This window comes from Talpa occidentalis, unplaced genomic scaffold (genome assembly GCF_014898055.3).
Source record: "Talpa occidentalis isolate TD23 unplaced genomic scaffold, MPIMG_talOcc4v2.1 talOcc4.7, whole genome shotgun sequence".
Taxonomy (NCBI): Eukaryota; Metazoa; Chordata; class Mammalia; order Eulipotyphla; family Talpidae; genus Talpa; species Talpa occidentalis.
In genome coordinates, this window is record NW_023605083.1 from 95,182,350 (window position 1) to 95,203,161 (window position 20,812).

The 20,812-nt window shown below is 34.8% G+C and overlaps 1 protein-coding gene across 4 annotated transcripts in view; it reads left to right on the forward strand.

The window, feature by feature from the left end:
* MAP2K4 (mitogen-activated protein kinase kinase 4) overlaps positions 1-20,812 on the forward strand; it is a 75,761-nt gene that overhangs the window by 18,481 nt on the left and 36,468 nt on the right. For 3 of the 4 annotated variants that reach the window (XM_037494656.2, XM_037494658.2, XM_054689585.1), the window contains one exon: positions 11,362-11,464. In XM_037494656.2, the coding sequence (XP_037350553.1) occupies positions 11,362-11,464 (103 nt within the window). Of the gene's footprint in view, positions 1-6,453; positions 9,431-11,361; positions 11,465-20,812 lie in introns of those variants that run through there. The other variant, XM_037494657.2, reaches the window with a different exon arrangement.

Consider the following 20,812-nt stretch of genomic DNA (forward strand, 5'->3'; position numbering starts at 1 on the left):
AGATCACTGTATGGTTACTCTTCAGAGAGAAGAGATCACTCTTGACCATTCTGCATGGAACATTTTGTTGGAGTTAAGCAGCACAGGACATGTATCTCACTAGTCTCCATTGGCTCCTCCTTGATGTGTTCACAAGTTTGAGGCTTAAGACTGTAACTGTCCTGTAGATTTGGTAGAGTTTTAGGCATTACATGTTTATAGGATTCTGAGCACCTGGACAAGGTGCTGAGTACCTTTAGTGACTGGCTATATGTTACACACATTCCCTTTTCTTCATTAGAGTTCTCAGCACTGCATATGACAATAGTGCTTCAGTAAGAATGGCATTAGTGCAAGTGTGTAGCAGGTTAGGCCTTTCTTTTCTGTTAAGGCTTGTGAAGGATGATCATATGAAAAAGAACTCTGAACAGCTGGAAACTGTAAATGAAGAACTCAGAATATTAGCACATTTTTTTTTCTTTTTTCCCTTAACTAGGGGTGGAGATATGCTAGCAGTAATAGCTATCACCTTTTGAGTATCCATTTGGAACCTTCTTAAGGTGGGCATGTAACTGGAATTCCAACTCTTTGAGATTCCTGTGGATATAGAGCTTGCAAAGTAATTGGAGCATGGTGTTGTGTGGATGGAGGGGATTGTGTTGAATAAGCTTTTCCAATATTGTTGGCGATTAAAATTTGATAAATTTATCTGATACATAGACCCTCAGAAATCTCAAGAGATTACAGATATGGATAGGTCAACAAGACAGAGAATAAATAAGGAAATAATAGCCTTAAATGAGGAGCTAGGCCAAATAGTTTTAACAGACATTTAGGAACTCTTCACCCCTGAACTGTTGCATATGCATTTTTTCAAATGCACATGGAACATTTTCAATAATAGACTTTATTTTGTGATATAAGTCAATTATTAACAAAGTACAAAGATTGAAATCATACCAAGTAATATTTCTGACCAAAATGCCCATAAACTAGAAATCAACTATTAAAAAACTGGGAAAATGTTAAATACATGGAGACTAAACAGTGTGCTGCTTGATAGCTATTGGATTAAGGAAGAATAAAGCAGCAATAAATAAAATAAAAAACCTCAAGACTAATGAAAACAAGGATACAAGTTATCAGAATTTATAGGATGTAGCAAAAGTAATCTTGAAAAGATAATTGTAATACAGGCCCACATTATGAAGCATTGAAAATCCCAAAAACTAACATACTAACACCTTACATAAAGGAAATTTAGAAAATTTAGTAGAATGAAGGAAATAAAACAAGAACAGAAATAAAATAGGAGTCAAAAAAACAGATCAATGAAATGAAGGGTTTGTTCTCCCAGAAGATAAACAAAATCGAGAAACCTCTACATTGGATAATAAAGAAGATAAGCACAAAAACACTAAAATCCAAACATTGCTTTTAATAAGTGGAGTACTCCAATCAGGTAGTAGCACCATAGTGCACCCACCACCATAGACATTGTGCTTCCTTCCTTCTTTGTTCTTAGCCCTCCCCCACCTTCTCCCTCCTTGGTGCTTTGGTTTTGTAGTCAGCTATCAAGGGTTAGTTTTTAAACTGTCTTTATCTGACTGTTAGTTTAGTTACTTTACATTCCACATATCAGTGACACTGTCTGGTATTTCTTCTTCTGACTTATTTTATTTAGTATTATCCCTTCCAGCTCCATCCATGTTGCTGCAAATGGCATGAGTTAATCTTTTTTGATCAGGTAGCCATTTTGGAAAGTGATCAGGATTTACCTTAAAAAACTAAAATTGGAAATGCTGGGGTATTTGTTTAAAATACATAAACCCATGAACTCAAAAAAACTATATGCTACAATGCTTATTGCTGCATTATGTATAATCACTAGGACATGGAACAACTTAAGTGTCCACTGATAAAGGATTGAATCAAGAAGATATGGTGCGTCCACACAATGGAATACTATTCAGCTGTAAGGATGAAATACTGACATTCATCGCAAAATGGAGTTCTAGGGAAGTATGTATAGTAAAGCAAGTCAGAATGATATAGGCAAATGTTGGATGTTCAGCTAGTGTATGATTCAACAAAGCAAAATACTTACAAAATCTAGTAGATACTAGTGAATGAAGTGAGACTTCTGAGGTTAAGGAGTGCAGAGAACAGAAAAGATCAAAGGGGTATAAAGGATGGTGATTGGAAAAATATAGGGTATTTTCATTTCATAAAATAAAAGATTGGAATCTGGCAGGTACTAATCTAGAGTATCTAAAAGGAGGATACAGAAAGTGCAGGCTGCTCTGGGGACTGACTAATGGTGAAGAGGACTCCCGAAATGCAGAGAGAAGCTGCTGGTATATAGCTGCTGGTATATAGTCCTCCTTTTAGTGAGGACTAAAAGGAAAGGAAACTCCACACACCTGCTTGAACTCAGCAGTGTACTAAGTACTTGATGGAAGAAAAACTCCTCTGTGTCATTATCTCGTAATTGTGTCTGTGGTCTCCTCTAGATATGATCTAAAAGTTTTCACAGATAATGTTGGAAGATTTTATAAATTGAATCTTTTCTGATAGTCCATGACAAGCAGAAAAATAAATTATCACATTATTTGGTCCTATAACAAATGTATAATTAATATATTTTTGAGTCATTTTATCTTTAAAATCTCTGTAAGTTATATGATGTGAATCTAATACATTTTATCATGAACATTCAGCTTAGTGTTGTGTTATTTTTTTTATATTTACCAACTGTATAATATTTTATGTGAAACAATCTTCATTTGTCATTTTATTTGGAGACACATTAACTATTAAGATTCTTCAGAGAAATGGGACTAATAGGTTAAAAAGTGTCATTAGTGAAATAATCTAAGATAATAGGGATATAAAGTTGTACAAGCTGATGTATAATATTTAGTGCCTGTTTTAGTATTTTCAGGTCATTTTTAACTTGCTTAGACATCAGTAAGATTGTCTTTTGAAAACAGATTGGTTTCTTTTAGAAAATTCTGAATGAGTGGTGAGGAGATTATAATGAAACAATAAATGCTTTATGTAGGAAAAAGAATAAAAATCACCTATGATTCTAACACCTTGAAATACTCACCAGGTGTCATTTTGGGGAATGACCTATTGTGTCTTACAAATATTATAGATACATATATTTTACTAAAATGATAATTTGTTAGATATAGTACTTACTGCTTAAAGAAAAAACTTTACTATGAATATTTTGTAATATAAATGTTTTATGGTGTTTTTGATGACAGTGTAATATTCCAGTTACAAATGTGCCATAAGTTTTGTAACTTATTTAGCATAAATATCAATGCTTTGAACAACTTAAATAGAATGATTTATAATTTCCATAGGATAAATTTTTAGTAATGGAGTTACTGAGTTAATTGTAAGGACATGTTGAGATGTTTGCTATATATTACCCTCTAGAAAATGAACCAATTTATATTCACAACAATAATTTGTACATTTATTTGTTAATTTAAATGTTAAGGATTTTACATATCAGGTATAATTCTAGTCAGTGAGGCCCCTAAGAAATAGAATTTCTTGGCGCTTAGGGTATAATGGGAAATGTAGACATTAAATTTAAGTACATACAGGTGTAAATTTACAACTGTGCTGAGTTTTGAAGAGACTACTTGGTTCTTCATACCTTTGTTAACATTGATGTTAGGAGTCTTTTTAATTATGAGCAATATCAAAGGCAAAAATAGAATTTTTATTTTTTTATAGCTAGAAGAATTTGCTAATTCTTTCATGTTAATATTACTTATATATAAGTATTTGTACAATTTTGTATAAAGTTATAGAAGTTTGTTATATAATGATTTATCTGTATAATTTTATGTGATCTCCTTTTGTGAATTACCTGATCATATATTTATCAACTAATTGGGATATTTGATATTATATCAAAAAGTAAGGCCCTTATCTCGTCCCCAGTTTACCTCCCCCTCCAATTTGTCATTTTAGAAAGTAATGACTTCAGTTGGGGCTGTGCAGTTCAGACAAAGGTATTTTCATTTTGCCTCTCAAGAAACCTGGAGGCCTATTAGGAGAAGTTGGTACAGTGGAGATCGAAAAGCAAGATACTGCTCAGTAGAATCTATTTGATTCTCTGTGTGAACAAGCATCTAAAGTCCTGCTTATTTCAATCAAGTTTTGACATTAGTGCTGTTTTGTTAACCTCAGATGAATTAGCTGGCTCCTGGGTGTTTTTGAGGAGTTTGGACAATCAAGACTTAGCCAATTTATCTTGAGGAATTTTATTTGTTTGCTGATCGTGGATGTCTGGCTCAGAGTCTGAACAAAAGTAATGCTGTTGGCATTTATGGCCTGCTAGTTCAAAGTTGTGGTACCTATAAAATCCCTTAACAATGACATTGTGTAAAATTGAGGGATCATTACTGGAGATCGTAGAAGCCCTAATATAATCAATGCCAGAGTTGATGGTGAGGTGAAACAGAGAATGAAGGATCAGTTACGAGTTTTGCTATTAGCTTTGGAAGGATTTTAGGCCATATTGTGCACTTCATGCCATGAAACTTGATAAACTCACAACTTTAAATAATTTTTTTTTTTTCAATTTGCATGATCAACTTGGAGCCAGTTTGGGGCTTTTAAGCCTTTAAATTCTTTCTGAAGATTTTTGTTAAGAAACAAAGGGCCTCTTAGTAATAAAATGTGTAACAGAAATGCTTTATTTCCCTTTGTTTGGAGTCCATAATAATCTGCTGGGATCTATTAAGACGTTTCTGGCATCACAGTAGTAGTACCCCTCAGTAGTCCCTCTCAAGGAATAACAGAATCCTCCTTAATATTCCAGGTTAAAAAACATCTTTCTATTCAAGGGAAAGACTATGAATTGTCTGCCAGAGATCCAGAATGCTGAGAGTGAATTATTTTGGTTCTTTCTTAGACAGTGGAGGCTCAGAGGCCCAAATGTGTCAGATGAGAAAAACGTCTAACATTTAGGCAGCATTGGTGTTAGTGACCTACCCCTGTTACTCAAGACATGACCTTTTCATACCTAAACATGATAACAAAACCTTGGGAAAAGTGAGTGTTGATGTGACTGATACTGACTGTTATATGTAGTAACATCTTAACTTCTCCCAAGGCCCCTCTGAGGAAGATAATAATCTCATTTGGTAAAAATGGACTGAGGCAGAGAAGTGAAATCTGTTGCCCAAGTGTATAGAGCTAGTAAATTGCAGAGCTGAATTTCAACATTGGACTGACTCTACTATTACATATTGCTTTATTTAGTTTCTAACTGAGCACCATTTTGAAGCTGAATTTGGATAGGAATAGGGATTTTAATATGATAGTAGTTCAGATGAATTCACAAGCCGAATTCCTTTCTTGTTGCTCATATATTTTGTTGGTTTAAAAGCTATCAAACTTTCCAGTTTTTCCTTTTGTAGAGAATTTAAGACTTATTTTCCGTGAGATTGTAATATGACTAACATCATTAGTAGTTACCATTTTTTCACAGCAACTCTGATTTTTACTTTCTGAATTAGCTGGCTTATTGCATTTTTAAAGTACATTAATACTTAGTTTAAAAGTACTGCCAAGTAAGGGACTGTGGTTATCTTACTTTATACATGTGTAAATTACTGGAACACAGAAATATCCCGATTTTTCTCTTTACCAGTGTTTTAGGGTCACCATTTAGATTCTAGAAAAAGTAATTTCCTTCCCTGTCCCTACCCTTTAGCTTCCACTTACCAGGGTCCTTTTACATTTTGGCAGACTGCCAAACAACTCTTGTGGATAGCTCATCTACCTTATCTTTTTGTCTTCGTGGCCTGTTATAATAGCTTATATAAAACTGAGATGTTTCGGTATGTATGCTATGTAAAGGATTACTTTGGACTTCCCCCAAATCCATTTTATAGACTAAAGTGTTAAAATTTGCTGAAAGTGACTATGTGGTTTATTTACTTAGTATCCTTAAATTCAAAACATTTGTTTCCAAAATGTTTAGCTGTGTGGATGAGTGTTTTATTTTATTGGATGGGTGTTCAAAGTTCTAAGTGGAATTTTATAAATTTTTGGAAATTATTCACGCTTGTGTATCAAAGGCTGGTTGAGGAGAAGGGCAAAATAATAGTAGCTGATAGTAGCTCATGTAATAATTGGAATGCCTGGGATTACAAGTCTGGACTGTGATTGACGAAGTTGCCCATTTCTTCCAACTTCAAACCTCTTCTGCCTCTCGTATTCTTGTATTCTCTTGAGTTTATGAAACAAACGAGGATACTCTTCGCTGTAGTAATTTAGAAAAGGGAATGAAAACAAGTTCTTGTCTACCACTTTATTTCCTCATTTCTGAAATTGTTTGAATGTAAAGTTGCATAGTTGGAATTTTGTGTTCCTCATTTCATAACTAGTGATTACAGATCATTTGGATCTGTAACCAAAATTTGATTATTTTGGATACTCTTTCCATTTTGAAAATGAGTTTATTTGAATTTGAAAGAAAATTAGAGTAAGGGAGAAATGAGGATTTAAAGCGCACTCCCCCCTCTACCACTTCTATAAGATACTCTGCATACTTGTAGATCACGCACTAATATTTTTGGAAGTCTTCTATGAGTGTCTTATACATTGTAATTAAGGTTCTTATTTTTTCATATGTTTGGTGGTGACAGTGTGGGTTCCTTTAGACAGACGGATTCTGATTGCTTTCTGATCATTCCTATCTATCCCTTTAGGCCTGTGAGTAGTGACTTAAAAGAGCAACTATTTAATTTTCATGATTCTGTTAGTTGAGTGGCAGTTCTGCTGGTTTCACCTGGGCTCACTCTTGTGTTTTATTTCAGCTAATAGGTTTAGTGAGGTAAACTAAGCCCAGCTGAGGTGACTGGGACTTCTGAATCTCTGGTATATGTGGTCTTGCATCAAGGAGGCTAGACTCAACTGCTTCATGTTTAAACTCGGTAGCTTTCCAAGAGGGTGAAAATGGAAGCTAGAAGGTTTGCTTTAGAGGTCATACAACATCCATTCTGCTATATTATTTTCATCAAAGCAAGTCTCAAGGTGAGCCCAGCTTGAAGAGGGGTAGGAAATGGAGTCCACGTGTTGGTGGGAGAGCGGCCAAGTCATATGGCAAAGGGATGTGGACACAGAGAACTGTGATTCATTGGTGACTATTTTTATAACTATTTACCATGTAACCCACAGTGAGCTATTAGCAGTATTCAAAAAAGGCCATACTCAAGAAGCAGCTATTCTAGCCCTTTTAGATCTTTATTGCTAGCAACACTAAGAACTTTGCAATTACTGTAATGGATATTAAACATGGGGTTTCAAAATTGATGAAATGTTAATCTTAAAGATTAACATTTATGTAGTTTGACTAACAGATATGTAGATTGACTAAAATATTCTAGAAATGGTCTCCATATTTATAGGTTGCCTTTGGACCAGTTTCTAATTTACCCAGTGTTGTTAAACAAATGTTCTCATTTCCATACCAGTCAATTCATGGAAAAAAGTTTGTAGTCTTGCCCTCAGAGATTAAGTAGCATTTTGTTAATAAGGGATGAACATAAATACTTCTTTCCTTATCAGTCAGAATTCTTGGTTGTAAACAACAGAACCTTAATCTAGCTAATTTAACCTGCTCTTGAGTTGTCTAGGGTGCTCCTTGTCAAGTTTATTTCTAGATCATTGGAAGATTTGAAAGCATTTAAGCTGTTTGATCATGTCTGGTTTCTATCCTGCTTTAGATAAAGGGGTAACAGTGTCTCTATTGACTGGCCAGGGATTAATCATTTGGTGACAATCCCATAAAGGAGGCATTATAGTCATAGATGTATAATCTTGATCATTTATCTAAACCCTGCTGTGCTAACATTTTATTATCTACTAGCATTTAAAAATTTCCACAGGCAATTTATAGTATCACTTCCTTTCTTTCATCCTTTTCTCCTGTGAAAGTTGTTTTAGGCTTTTGAAAAAGATCCACACCGATCTAATGTCCTATTTGTTTGTAGGTTTGTCATTAAAAATATCTGAATACATGGTGAGAAATTGTCATTATGGCTTGATCTTCTGAGGCTCTTGAGAAAGAATAGTAAAGGTGAGAAGAACCAGTCTTGAAAGAGATTCTGGTACTTGGAGAATGTGGTCCGGAAAGGAAGAGAAACTCACAAATAACCAGAACTAGCTTCTCTAGAGTATTGTAAAGGCTGCCTTTTTCTATCTTTCCCTGAATCTCAACATTGACTTTAATGTTGTTTCTTCTCCAGATTGCCTTACGAGTTCATCTAAAATGATTATCATTTGGAGAGTTGGGGTGCACTACTGAGAACATGCCATGTAACATGATCATGCCCTAAGCCCCCTGGCACCAGTTTTAGGCTCCAAGTCATCTCTGCTTAATGAGGCTTTGATGTTTTATAGAATTATTTGGTATACTTTGTTGGGAAAGATTAAAATATTATACTTGGACTGTTTTCAAAATAGTTGCATATGTTTCTGAAGTATAGAGTGTATTTAAATCTAATTTATGTAAGTTAAGTAACATTCCATTACTCTTTTGTGCTTGTTCATTTATGCAGTGAATATCTTCTAAAGACCCCAATTTAATTTTGGTTAGATGTGAATGCATTTAATACTGAAAAAAAATTCCTGCCTTTCTGTCTTTCCTCCCCCCATATTATGTGTGAACATTTCCTTGCAAGAAGACTAAGATTTAGCTGTATTAGTATACTTTATTTGCCACACTAGTTATCTACTGTCTCAAATCAGGCTTTTGAAGAAAGGACTTTTGATCTTTTACTCTGGATATCCAGTTTTCATAGTGTGGCTTTTGTTCTATTATTATGCTATATTAAATCTTAGTGTTTCTTTAGTGTAATTACCATGTAGATATCATGGATAATGGGCTAGATGGTTTTAAGCATACATTACATGACATGTGTTATTTAGTTTCTGATTTCAGTAGTTTGTGGGCATTGAGCACATTCACATTTATGATTACAAAGATCCTTAATTTTGTCCCCAGAAACTTAGTCATATAAAGTGATTAATAGGTTCCAGAGATTAGAACCTGATATCTTTGGGTACCACCTTCTAGTCCACTATACTTTGCCTTCTTGCTTCCAAATATTCGCATTTATTTGTTCCACATGCAAAATACATGCACCCCACTCCAAAATGCATATACTCCTAACCTATTATAGCGTCAACTCTAATCCAGATTTCATTGGGACATGATCACCTCTACAATTCCAAATCTCATTATCAAAATCATCTAAATCAGGTATGGATGCAAATATCAGTCTATCCATTGTGACACACAATTCCTATTTCAGGTATTACAAAACAGTTATAAAGATTCTCATTCAAAAAGGGAGCAAACGGAAGGGAGAAAGTCCACGCAGTTTCAAAATGCAGCCAGGCAAATTCTGTAAGTTTTCACTGCCTGGGAATAATCCTCTGCCTTTAAATATTTCCTAAAATAAAAGCATGTTCTTTTAAAATATTTTCTTGTATATTACTGAACTCATGAGAAAAAATTTATCAATTTTCTTTTCCTCTGGTAATGTAATGATTACTATGACATATATTCACTTACATCAATGTGTTTTTTTTCCCTAAAGATTTATTTATTTATGCATAAAAGAACTGGGGTATAGTCCAGAAGTGCAAGGGTGGGGGATGAGAGGATTCACCAGAGACAAAGTGGGGAGCAGAACAGGCAGATCTACTGAAATACAGCGGGCAAGTCAGAAGAGGTCTGCTGTACCACATGGGTCACCTCCCTGGCTAGCTGCAGTGGCTGTGGATTGCTTCATAGTGTTGATGCTTAACCCCTTGTGCCACCAGGGAGGCCCCCAATGTGTCATTTTTAAAAGTTTAGTATAAAATAAAACCTCTAAACTTTGTCAGCTTCACATGATCAAAAATTTTTATGTTTTTGGTGTTAATGAGTACCCATCATAAGTTTTTTTTTTTTTTTTCGATTTTGCTTTTCTGTTCATACCCTGGCTGTTTTCTCTTTCTTGAATTGTGGTATGTCTTTACATATTTAGAATTTCTGACTTTGTATTGCAATGATTTTCTCAAGTATTTGATTAAAATTTATTTTGGGGAAAATACACCCAAAATCTGCCATTTTTTGTAGGATGTATTTTGTATGTATAGTTAGAATGTCCTTCCTGTAGTTGCTATCAAATAAAAATTATTTTAAAAATAAGTGTTTGCTACCTGAAAGGGAAGTATATTGAAAATTCACATTGTACTATGCTCATTTCCAAAAATGATGGGTCTGGTCTTGAAACTTTACATTATCTTGTGGACAGGCCCTTCCTTAAGAGCCTTTCTCAAGGCTTAGGAGCCCGGGCTAGGAACTCTGTGCTCTAGTCCTGCAGTCTTATCCAACTAGAAGAGGCTTCTCACCTTTCTGCCTCAAGCACCAGGCTGAGCAGTCTGAGCTCTGTGATACACGTTCCAGAACCACTGAGGTGGGAAAGTGTTTGCCTTGCAAAGATGTTATTTAAGTAGGTAGTAAGTGTAATAAACTGTGAAGAATGTTGGAAAAGTATATTTAATGAAGCCAAGATATGTTACAGATGCTTAAAACACAATTCTTTTACAAAGTATCCATATGGTAGAATCCTAAAGGAATATTTTTGTAAGATTTGTTGACGTAGAATGAAATACTGTAAAGAAAATAAGTGTATCTCTGTATGAGAAGTAGTCTGCAACAATGAGTATTTTGGTGTAATTGGACTTAGACCTAGATATATATTTTTAAAGACTACATATACTTTATAGGTGTATATAAACTTTCACTTATTTTTGTTTTATCTTTTCTGGCTTTTATGTTTTATTTGATAATATAAAACTTTGATACCTCCCTCCTGTAACTGAAGATTATTTGAAATATCAGTATTAGTAACTGTACCATGCTGTTTTTCAGGTGTTAGGATTGTGGAATGTTTCAGTTTCTATACTTAGTTGTTTGTATTAAATTTGAGGGAATGTGAATTTTATTAAAGACATTAAAATATAACACTAGAAAAGTGGTAATATTTTAGTGTTTTCCAATATATCTGTTGAGGTAAATAACTTTTGTAGTGGTATTATCATCTCTGAGCAATATCAACTTGAAACGCTGTTTCCTGTTCTTTTGCAGCATATCAGTGATTTGTGGTTAAGTAAGAACTTCAGACCATTTTAATGTACTTTTTCTTAATTCTATTGTTGCCTTTCAAAATATTGTATTAACTATTTTAAAACAAGTATTTCTGTCTTTTGGTGTGAATTCCTTATGCCCTCAGAATAGTATTGCTTTATAGAACTTGAAACTTTTACTTTTTATTTGTTATTTCTTAGGTAAACGCAAAGCACTGAAGTTGAATTTTGCAAATCCACCTTTCAAATCTACAGCAAGGTTTACTCTGAATCCCAATCCTACAGGAGTTCAAAACCCACACATGTGAGTATTCCTGGTAATCAAACAAAAAGCTCCACTCAAGCAAAAGTTTTAAAGTTATTGTATTTTGTGAATTTTTCTAAGCCAAGTGGTTGGTATTTCCATTATCTTATGGGTCATTTGAAGTGGCCCTATTTGAACCTATATAGAAAGCTATTGCTGAAGTAGGTAAACACAGATTTCCTTTTCAAAATTTACATAAAGGGGAAGAAGAACTGTAGGTCAGATGCCTTTCAATCTTTTTAATTTCTCTCTTACTGAACTCTCTGAAAATATTGTTCCTTCTGGGTGTAGTTTAAATAATGAGTGGTATTTAGGAAACTTAACTCTCCCTGGAGAGATGTATAAATCATCCCTACTTACTAGGGTGAGAAAAATAGATACCTATTCTTAATAAACTGAACAGATTGCTATAAGATTTTCATGTCATAGTAAAGTGAAAGAATGTGTACATGTCAATGTATAGGTGTCAGTGATTTTAAAATGTATTCTCTACTTTTTAATAAAAAATAGAAATGATATTGTAGCACCTCATATCATTAGAAATGATATTGTAGCACCTGAAAGTATTAGAAACATCTGTAAATTAATTTTAAATAATATCTTCAGAATAATATTTTACAGGAAACTTTGAGTCTAAGGAATGTATTAAATAATAATAATATCTTTCCCACCAAAATCTATCATGAACATGAAAGTTTAAACCTTTATATTTATACTCATGTTCATAAAAATAATTTTCAGCTAGTTCTGATACTGAGAACTCTAGAGCAAGTGGTGGAAAGTATGGTTTTAAAAAGCTGTAAAAATATTTTATAGTTCTAATCATTTCTCAACAATTTATGTTAAAGCCTTCTTAGACTATAGATACATTTATTATTCTCAAAGAAGCACATTTATTGCTATTTCCTTTTCTTCCCATGTTTGGTATGCATTGTATTTGCAAACAATAACAATTTGATAGAAGGCAGAGTGCTTTGCAATAGGAATGCCTACAATATTTTTTGATTTTTAAAATAAGTGTCTGGAAGGGAGGGATGTCTTTGAGTGTGTGTATATTCTTATACTTTCAACTGTAAACTTAGAGGGAATGAAAAGGAATTAAGGAATTAAATCCCAAAGGGGGAATTGAAAATGAAAATGGCAGTAACATTTTATTTAACTGGAAATACTGTTCAATTTTTTTTTTTTTTTTTTATAGAGGCATGTTTTATTTATTTATTTATTTTATTTGTTTGTTTGTTTGTTTTTGTTTATACATGCACTGGGTACAGTCAGAAGCGTGGGAGGGTGAGAGAATTCACCAGAGCCAGAGTGGGGAGCAGAGCAGGCAGAAGGACTGAAGTACACTGCTGAGGGGAGCAGCGGGCGGCAGGAGAGGTCTGCGCACCATGTGGGATCCTCCTCCGGTGGCCGGGGAGCAGCCGGGGATCGAACCGGCGCCGCAGAGGCCGCGGGCAGCTTCGCAACCCAGCGCTCAACCGCTGCGCCACCGGGGAGGCCCAATACTGTTCAATTTTATTATACTCATGTTCACAATGAGATTTCTTGTCAGCTCAGCTACAGTCCCAGCCTTCTTACCTTCTCTAAAACATGAAGTGGATCTATACTGTGGAAGAAACTCTTTTGTACTACCTAATGAGCTCCAGCAGAAGGAAACACTCTTAGAAGAATCCCCTTCCTCATTTCCTGGAATTTCTAGTGAAAACTCATATAAAACTAATTCTTGAGCATAGTACATCCCTGTTCCTTGGTTGTTAACTGGACCACAAATTTGAAGTCTAAGGAAGAAAGAATATAGTTGTAACTACCAAACTTAACAAATCTTTCATTCTTTTTTAAAGCCCCTTTGGACAAGGAGAAAGGACAATGACTTATATTTAGAACTAGAAAAACATTCACTTATTTGTGCTCCCTTCCCTTAAAGAGTGTCTTCATGTCTAGGGATCCCATGGGCAAAAGCTTTTTTTTTCCTTTAACATTAAACAGAGAGCGAAGAAAACTTGTCTTCCAGAATTTGAGTTTATCAGGTTTAATCTGGACTGGTTGCACTTCAGGCCTGCTTCACAACTGTTGCCACTGTTTTGTGAATACCTATATTACTCTCATGATTTTGATTCCCTGTTTCTGCAATTTCATGTTGTTATTTTTCCCCTCAGCTTCCCCCGTCATTTTGGTAGAGTGTATCTCCTCATAGCTTTCTGAGATAAATATTCTTTCTTAGTAAGTGAACCTTTTGGGTATTTGCCTGCCTGCCTGAAAATACCTTTATCTAATCCTAATAGTAGATTTGTAGTTTTATTAACTGTGGAAATCTGAGGTAGGAATTTTTCTTCAGGATTTTAAAGGCATCGCTCCAGTGTTCCCAAGCTTCCCAGCATTACTCTTAGAAATGTTATTCTAATATGCCATTGTGATTATGGGATTTTGGAACATGAAGTGTTTTTTCTTTTTGCATGTTTGTAGGGTTTTGTCTTTTTCCTCAGTGTCTGAAATCTCATTATATTTGCTTTAGTTAGTTTTTTTTTCTTTATTCCTTTTCTGTTCTCTTCTCCTTCCTTCCTTCTTACTTTCCACAGATCTGAACTCTTGATACTCTTTTAATCTAGAAACAAATCACTTTTTCTAGGATATGTTTTATTATTCTTTTATTCTGTTTTTTACATGTTTTTGCCCATCTGTCATCCCTGCTGCTGGAGCTTCACTCTAGGTTTTGTTTTGTTTTTAAAGATTTATTTATTCATAAAAGAACTGGGGTGTAGGCTAGAGGTGCGGGACATGAGAGGATTCACCAGAGACAGAGTGGGGAGCAGAACAGGCAGACTAAATGAAATACATTGCTGAGGGGAGCAGCGGGCAAGACAGGAGAGGTCTGCTGCGCCATGTGGGTAGCTCCCTGGATCGAACTCATGCTCCAGAGGCTGTTATCGATAGCTGCACAGTGCTGTGTTTAACCCCTTGCACCACCAGGGAGGCCCTACTTTAGGTTTTAGATCTCTTAATTTGAGTCCCTATTTTTCTTGTTTTTTTCCCTCCACCTTCAATTTTATATGTATCTTTCTTTTATTTTCTTTTTTCTAGTCTTTAGCTCTCTTCTCTTTCTCTCCCCTTCTTAACTTCCTCCCTCCCCCCTCCTAGCTTCCCCCTACACACACACAATGAAAGAACAACAAATTGATGGGAAACTTTGTTATTTGATTGGTGGGACTCATGATGAAGTATGAAAAAGACACATCTATTTTTATTTTTATTTTGAAGTTTTTCCAAATGTCAGTATCTAAAGGTTTTTTCTCCTTTTGTCTTTATTTTCCTGAAAAAAGGTGATGTGTGAGGTTGCTATAATTCTGGGTCAAGGAAGATAGGTGTTTCTCCACTGTGTATGTAGACTTTCACTCAGCATGTCTTGCTACATTTCTTCTCTGTGACTGGTGCCTTTTTAGTACAGTTTCTTCAGAATACATAGCCTTGGGTCGTCTACTGAGGCAGAGGTGGGATCATCCCCTGGTTGTGGGGATATAGGGATCTATTTGTGCCTTACATTCTTTCAGTATTGCATTTGGATTTAACCCCTAACTGGTTCCTTAACTTAGGCTTCCCATTTTTCAAACAAATTGGTTTACATTTTTTTTGGTATCTCTATTTATACAGACTTTAGTTTCACCTTTCTCTACCTTTCTAAATTGTGATAACTTGAATTCATTTACTTTCAACTTCCAAAAATCTGTTGCTATTTCTCAGCTAGTGTGGTCTATTCTCTTAGTCTCTTTTACTTTGTGAGGTTATACTTTTTAAAAAAAAAAAAATCATTTTCTGTTGTTTCATTGGTATTTTGGGAGGGAGGGGAGACTAGTGTGTATTTGTTTATCTGGAAATCTCTTTATTAAGTGAACTTTCAGCATTGAACTTCTGGACATGATAAGAATTATGTGAAAAATACATGCTTCTTTTATAACTGATAGCTAATTATTGTTTATTTAAGGATAAAAACAAGCAGTGGGCATGAATTAAACTCAGTTGAGGGAATGAGTATAAATTCTAAATGAATCAGAAAGAAATAGAGAAAGTATGGTGATAGTGTTCCCAAATATTTAAATGCTGACACAAGCCACAAATACTGAATCACTAGAAAAGTAATGAATAGTATTAAGGAGCAAGGAAAAGAAAAGGAAATTAAATGTAGTATAAGAACAAAGGTAATAATAAAGAGAATAGAAATAAATGAAATAGAAAATGGTCAAAATCAAATCAAAAAGTTGTTTCCTGGGAGATCAATAAAAGTGATGAACTCTTAACAGGACAGATCAAGAAATAAAAATAAAAAAGAAGAAACTCAAGTTATCACTGTTGGGAATGAAACAGTAGTGATATTACTACAGATCTCACAGTCCATGAAATCATAATATGGAATATGAATAACAGTGTGTTAGTAAATTCAGCAATCTGATTGATAAACAAATTCCTGAAAAACACAATCAAAACTGAATCAGAAGAAATGGAAACAGTAAATATTCCTATCTCTGTTAGAAAATTGAATTTGAAATTAAAAACTTTCACACAAAAGGATCTTAAGTCCTGGATGGTTTTATTGGTAAATTTTATCAAACATTAAAAGAGGAAATCAGACTTAGCTTCTATAAACTTTTTGCGAGAAAATAGGAGTAGGGAACAATTTCAGCTCACTTTACGAGTTAGAATAACCCTGATATCAAAACTAGTCAAGGACATTATAAAAAAATACACTATGTATCAATATGTATCATCAAGTGTATCCCTATACACTTGAAAATCCTTAGCAAATTTAATCAAGCAGCATAGAGAAAGGACAGTACATCACAACTAAATGGGATTCACTTTAATTTGACATTTGAAAATTGTCAGTGTCATTCACTGCATTAATTAAACAAAGGAGAAAAATGTAATTGTTTTAGTAGCTGCAGAAAAAAAATTGACAACATTCAATATTCATTATAGAAATTCTTATTAAACTAGGAAAAGTGGGGGAATGCCCTTCCTTTAAAAGATATCTATGAAAATAAATGTCTAATACACCTAATATACTTAATGATGAAAGACTTAATGCTTTCTCCCTAAGATTGGAATCCCCAAGACAGGAATGTCTATACTCATTAGTTCTATTCAACATTTTGCCTTTGAAGGCTTCTAAACCTGTGTGTGTTTGTTTTTTTACTCCATTTGTATAAGGGACTGATAAGAGTGATCAAGTGAAAGGAGTATCATGTATTTGATATTGCAGGATATCAAGGTGGGAATGGTTCAGTTCTTCATAGAACTGAGTGAATGCCCGTTGCAATGGATAGGACTTGAAATAGGGTGAAAAGGTAGTTGTGGGCCAGATAATGTGGGACATTGTAGTTAAAGAGTTGAGATGCCATACAAAGTGCACTGGGAAGCTATGGAAGGATTATCAGCAGGTGAGTGACATAACATGATTTGCAGTGAAAGTGATTATTCTGGCTGCTCTGTTGAGTATGTATTGGAGGGAGGCGAGAATGGAACAGGGAGACCTAGTAAGGCAGTGGCAGTATAGCTGAAGCATACTGGATGTTACTGATACTAGGTTGATGATGGATCTAGAGGGAAATGGAGAGATTCCAAAGGAATTTTGAAGGTAGCGTTGACAAAATTGGTAATGATTTGAATGTGTGTGGTAAAGAGGGATATATGTAGTGACTTCCAGACTATTGGCTTAAACAAGTGGGTTTAGTTGTCATTACTGAGATGGGGCCACTGGGTGTGCATGAGGAAACTCAGAAGAGCAAGAGTTCATTTTCAGATATGTTATGTTTGAAATATCTGTGGAATATCCTATTAGAGCTATCACGGAGATAAATTTAATGTACTATATGGTGTTGAAAATACGAAATCTGTGGCCCAGAGGAGAAGGTATAGATTGTAGATTAAAGGTGGAGAGTTGTCACCATGTAGATGATGGCATTGTCTATGAAATGCATGTATCTTGATGAGAGAATTGGGTACAGGACTGAGCCTGGAGGAAATTTCACACATAGAGTTTGAATAGAAGAGGAACCACTGGTCAGATAGGAGTGATGCTTAATAGGTAGAAGCAAATCAGTGGGACGTGATGCCATAGAAACTAAATATTGTTTCAAAGGGCAGATGGGAGGGGACTGTGGTCATTTCACTATGTCTAATGTTCTAATGGTAATGGTAAGGCTGCTTTGTTGAAGACTCCTCAGATGTACTTGTTTGTGTATGTGTGTTTCTGAAATACACTTTTCACTACTCTGATTTCTTACATACTTGGGGAAAGGGTTCTAGCTACCAGTAAAAATTGGGGCCAAAACAGGGAAAGGATCTCAAGAAAACTTGTAACCTGTTGATTTAGGGCAACTTTCCTAACCTTTTCTATAGAAGGACAGCCCAGAAAAACTATTCTAATAGAAAACTTTGAGTATAGCTGACAAATGATGAACTCTTAGGGAATATGTTATCTATAGAATTGAGGTGCAAAGGTGAATGTCTTGTTCTCTCTAATACTACTCTTTTTCTTGGTGATAAATTTGCTTTGTACTTCATAAATCAGCACTGCTTCAGAATACTCCAGATTTATATCATCAATACCTTCTGTTCACTGAGTATGAATATCAGGTTTTGAAAATTTATATTTGAAATCTCTGAGCTACTCTGGACATCTTTTTTCAGTTTTTCATTTTGCCTGATCTTAGATCTTAGCAAAGATACTCATTTTGTTAGTAGAGCCAGGAAGCAGGCAGTTTCCATGGCAACAGGCAGGCTGAGTTTACTGTGGAAATTTCCGGAATTAACAGAGCTGCATTGCAGAAGGATGCATAAAGCAGTATTCATCTAGAGATCCTAACAGTATGGACACAGAAGAGCAGTTGCAGTGGTGTACTGGGTATGTGTTATGTTTATTTTCCTGTCTAAAGAGGATTACTTGGTATGTATACTCTGTGTGTGTGTGTGTGTGTGTGTATGTACACACACACACACTAAGAATAGAATAAAACAGCTTGAGGCATTTTAGATGTGCTGGTTTGATAAAATTAAGAATACTTGGGGAGAAAAAAATAATTTGGGAAGGAAGGTATGTTTGATAGTGTTGGGAGGAAATCAAGATTAAGATAAATGAAGTAGAAGAAGGTGCTCATGAAATAAGAGAAGACACACTTCAAACTAATTAGATAATAAAAGATGCCTTTTGATGGTACTGCTAGACACACAAAATATATATTTATCAAATAAATAGTAAGCATTAGCAAATGTGAGGAATCAAATTCTTCTGTCCAAGAAGAAGCAATCTGTTAAGGTAATTAGCTGTTTATTGCTGAAAGATAATGTAGATATGAGAATGCCTAGGCTTAAACAAAGAGTTTTGCTACCTTGTTAGTGTGCCTTAATGTGCCTAGTGTACCCCAGTGACAAGAGCTGGGGAAGGGTTAACAGATTCCTCAACCAACTACCTGTTGATTTGTGGGGGATTTTTTTAAGCCTGAAATTGTATCTTGAGATTAACTCCTAGAAATAGACTTTAAGACTTGGGTAGATAATTACAGTTTTTTACTTTCCAGATCATACTTGTAAATTTGAAAGAGAAAGAATATGAATAATGAATAAGTATGATTTGGGTCTTTGAATGGTAGATATCATTTGGCTGACTAGATGCAGTCAGCAAACTATAGCTCATTAGCCGAAGGTGGCTTACTGGTAGTTTTATATAAAGTTTTATTGGTACATAGCCACACCTATTTGCTTACATAGTTGTAACAGAGACAGTATGGTCCACAAAGTCTAAAATATTTACTTACTGTCTCTTTATAGAAAAATATTTGTGACTTGTGGTTTAGATGTTGTGTTGAATTCCTAGGGCTGCTGTAATGAATTACCAGACTTGATTTAAAACAACAGAAATTTATTCTCTCGCAGTTCTGGAGGCCAGAAATCCGCAATCAAAGTGTTGGCAAAGTCGTGCTTCCTCTGAAGGCTCTAGAAGAGGATCCTTCCTTTCTTTTCCAACTCTGGTAGTTCCTGGTATTCCTTGGCTTATGGTAGCATAACTCTAAATTGCTGCCTCTGTCTTCACTTGGCCTACTTCCCTGTTTCTCTGTATTCTCCTTTTCTGTCTCTTTTTTTTCTTTTTCTTTTTTTTTTTTCTTTTCTGTCTCTTATAAGGACACATGTCTTTATGCTGAGGACCTACTGTAACCCAGGATGATCTCTTTAGCTTACTTTAAAGAACTCCTTAGCTTAATTATGTCTGTAACAATAATACCACATTCTAATGTTCTGGATGGACATACCTTTTGTGGGGTGGTAGGATCCTCATTTTAGCCCACTACAGATGGTAGAACTAGGCTTTGGTCATTTAGGCCAAAGTTATGTTAAAAATAGATAATTCCTGGCAAGTTTTCTTTGGAAACCTATGAAGAATATACTCTGCGGTAGAGTTGTTAACCTGCTGGAAAGTATATTAAACTCAGTTTTCAAGGACAAGGCAATATAGGAGTTATTAAAGGCATAGAAGGCAGCCTCTGTGATGTAAACATAAGCAGCAGAGTGAAGTTGGTATTAGAATATTCATGGGAGAGAAGGTACTAAAATACTTTCAGGAAGCTAATGGAAAGTATACCTAACAATTAATGTCTTTTATCTGTCTTTCCTCAATTCATACTCCCCCAAAACAACAAAATAAATTTAGACTTTTGGTGAAAGCTTGTTGGCACCAAATGAGAATTAGAGTTTTTGAAGGATGGGGATCATGACTGGATTACGGCAATGGAAAATATATTATGGGATTCAAAGTAAGTAGATTTCTTAAACGAGTGAAGAATTGGCAATATAAAATGTATACACCAGTGTGTATGAGACTTGACTCTGATTGAAGAGCCTTTTTGTCATGATGGGAGGCTATAGACTATTGCCCTAGGCAGGAAAGAAGGTAGGTGATGTGAGCATTTTTGTAAGCCTTAGTAGATATCTACCTTGGATTTTCTGGACATCTCATTTAGCTCATTTGGGTATATTCTGAAATGTTTAAGAAGTAATACATGCACATGGTGAAGAATCGAAATGGTAGAGAGGGTATTCCGGTATGGATGCTAGAGCTCTTTCTGTAATTTGAGTAGCCCCAGTTCAGAGTTTCCTGAAGGCAAGACTGAATAAAATCATGTTTCTCTTCTAATCAAATTCTGTTATTCTGTGACTCTGTATGTTGAACACCAAATGAATGTGTTAGGAAGTCAAAGGAATAAAAATTCTCTTCTTTTACCAAAATATTTTGTACATTAAATGCTACCCATGTTGAATTATATGCTTAATTTTAAATAACTTCAAAGAAAAATTTAAATTCAA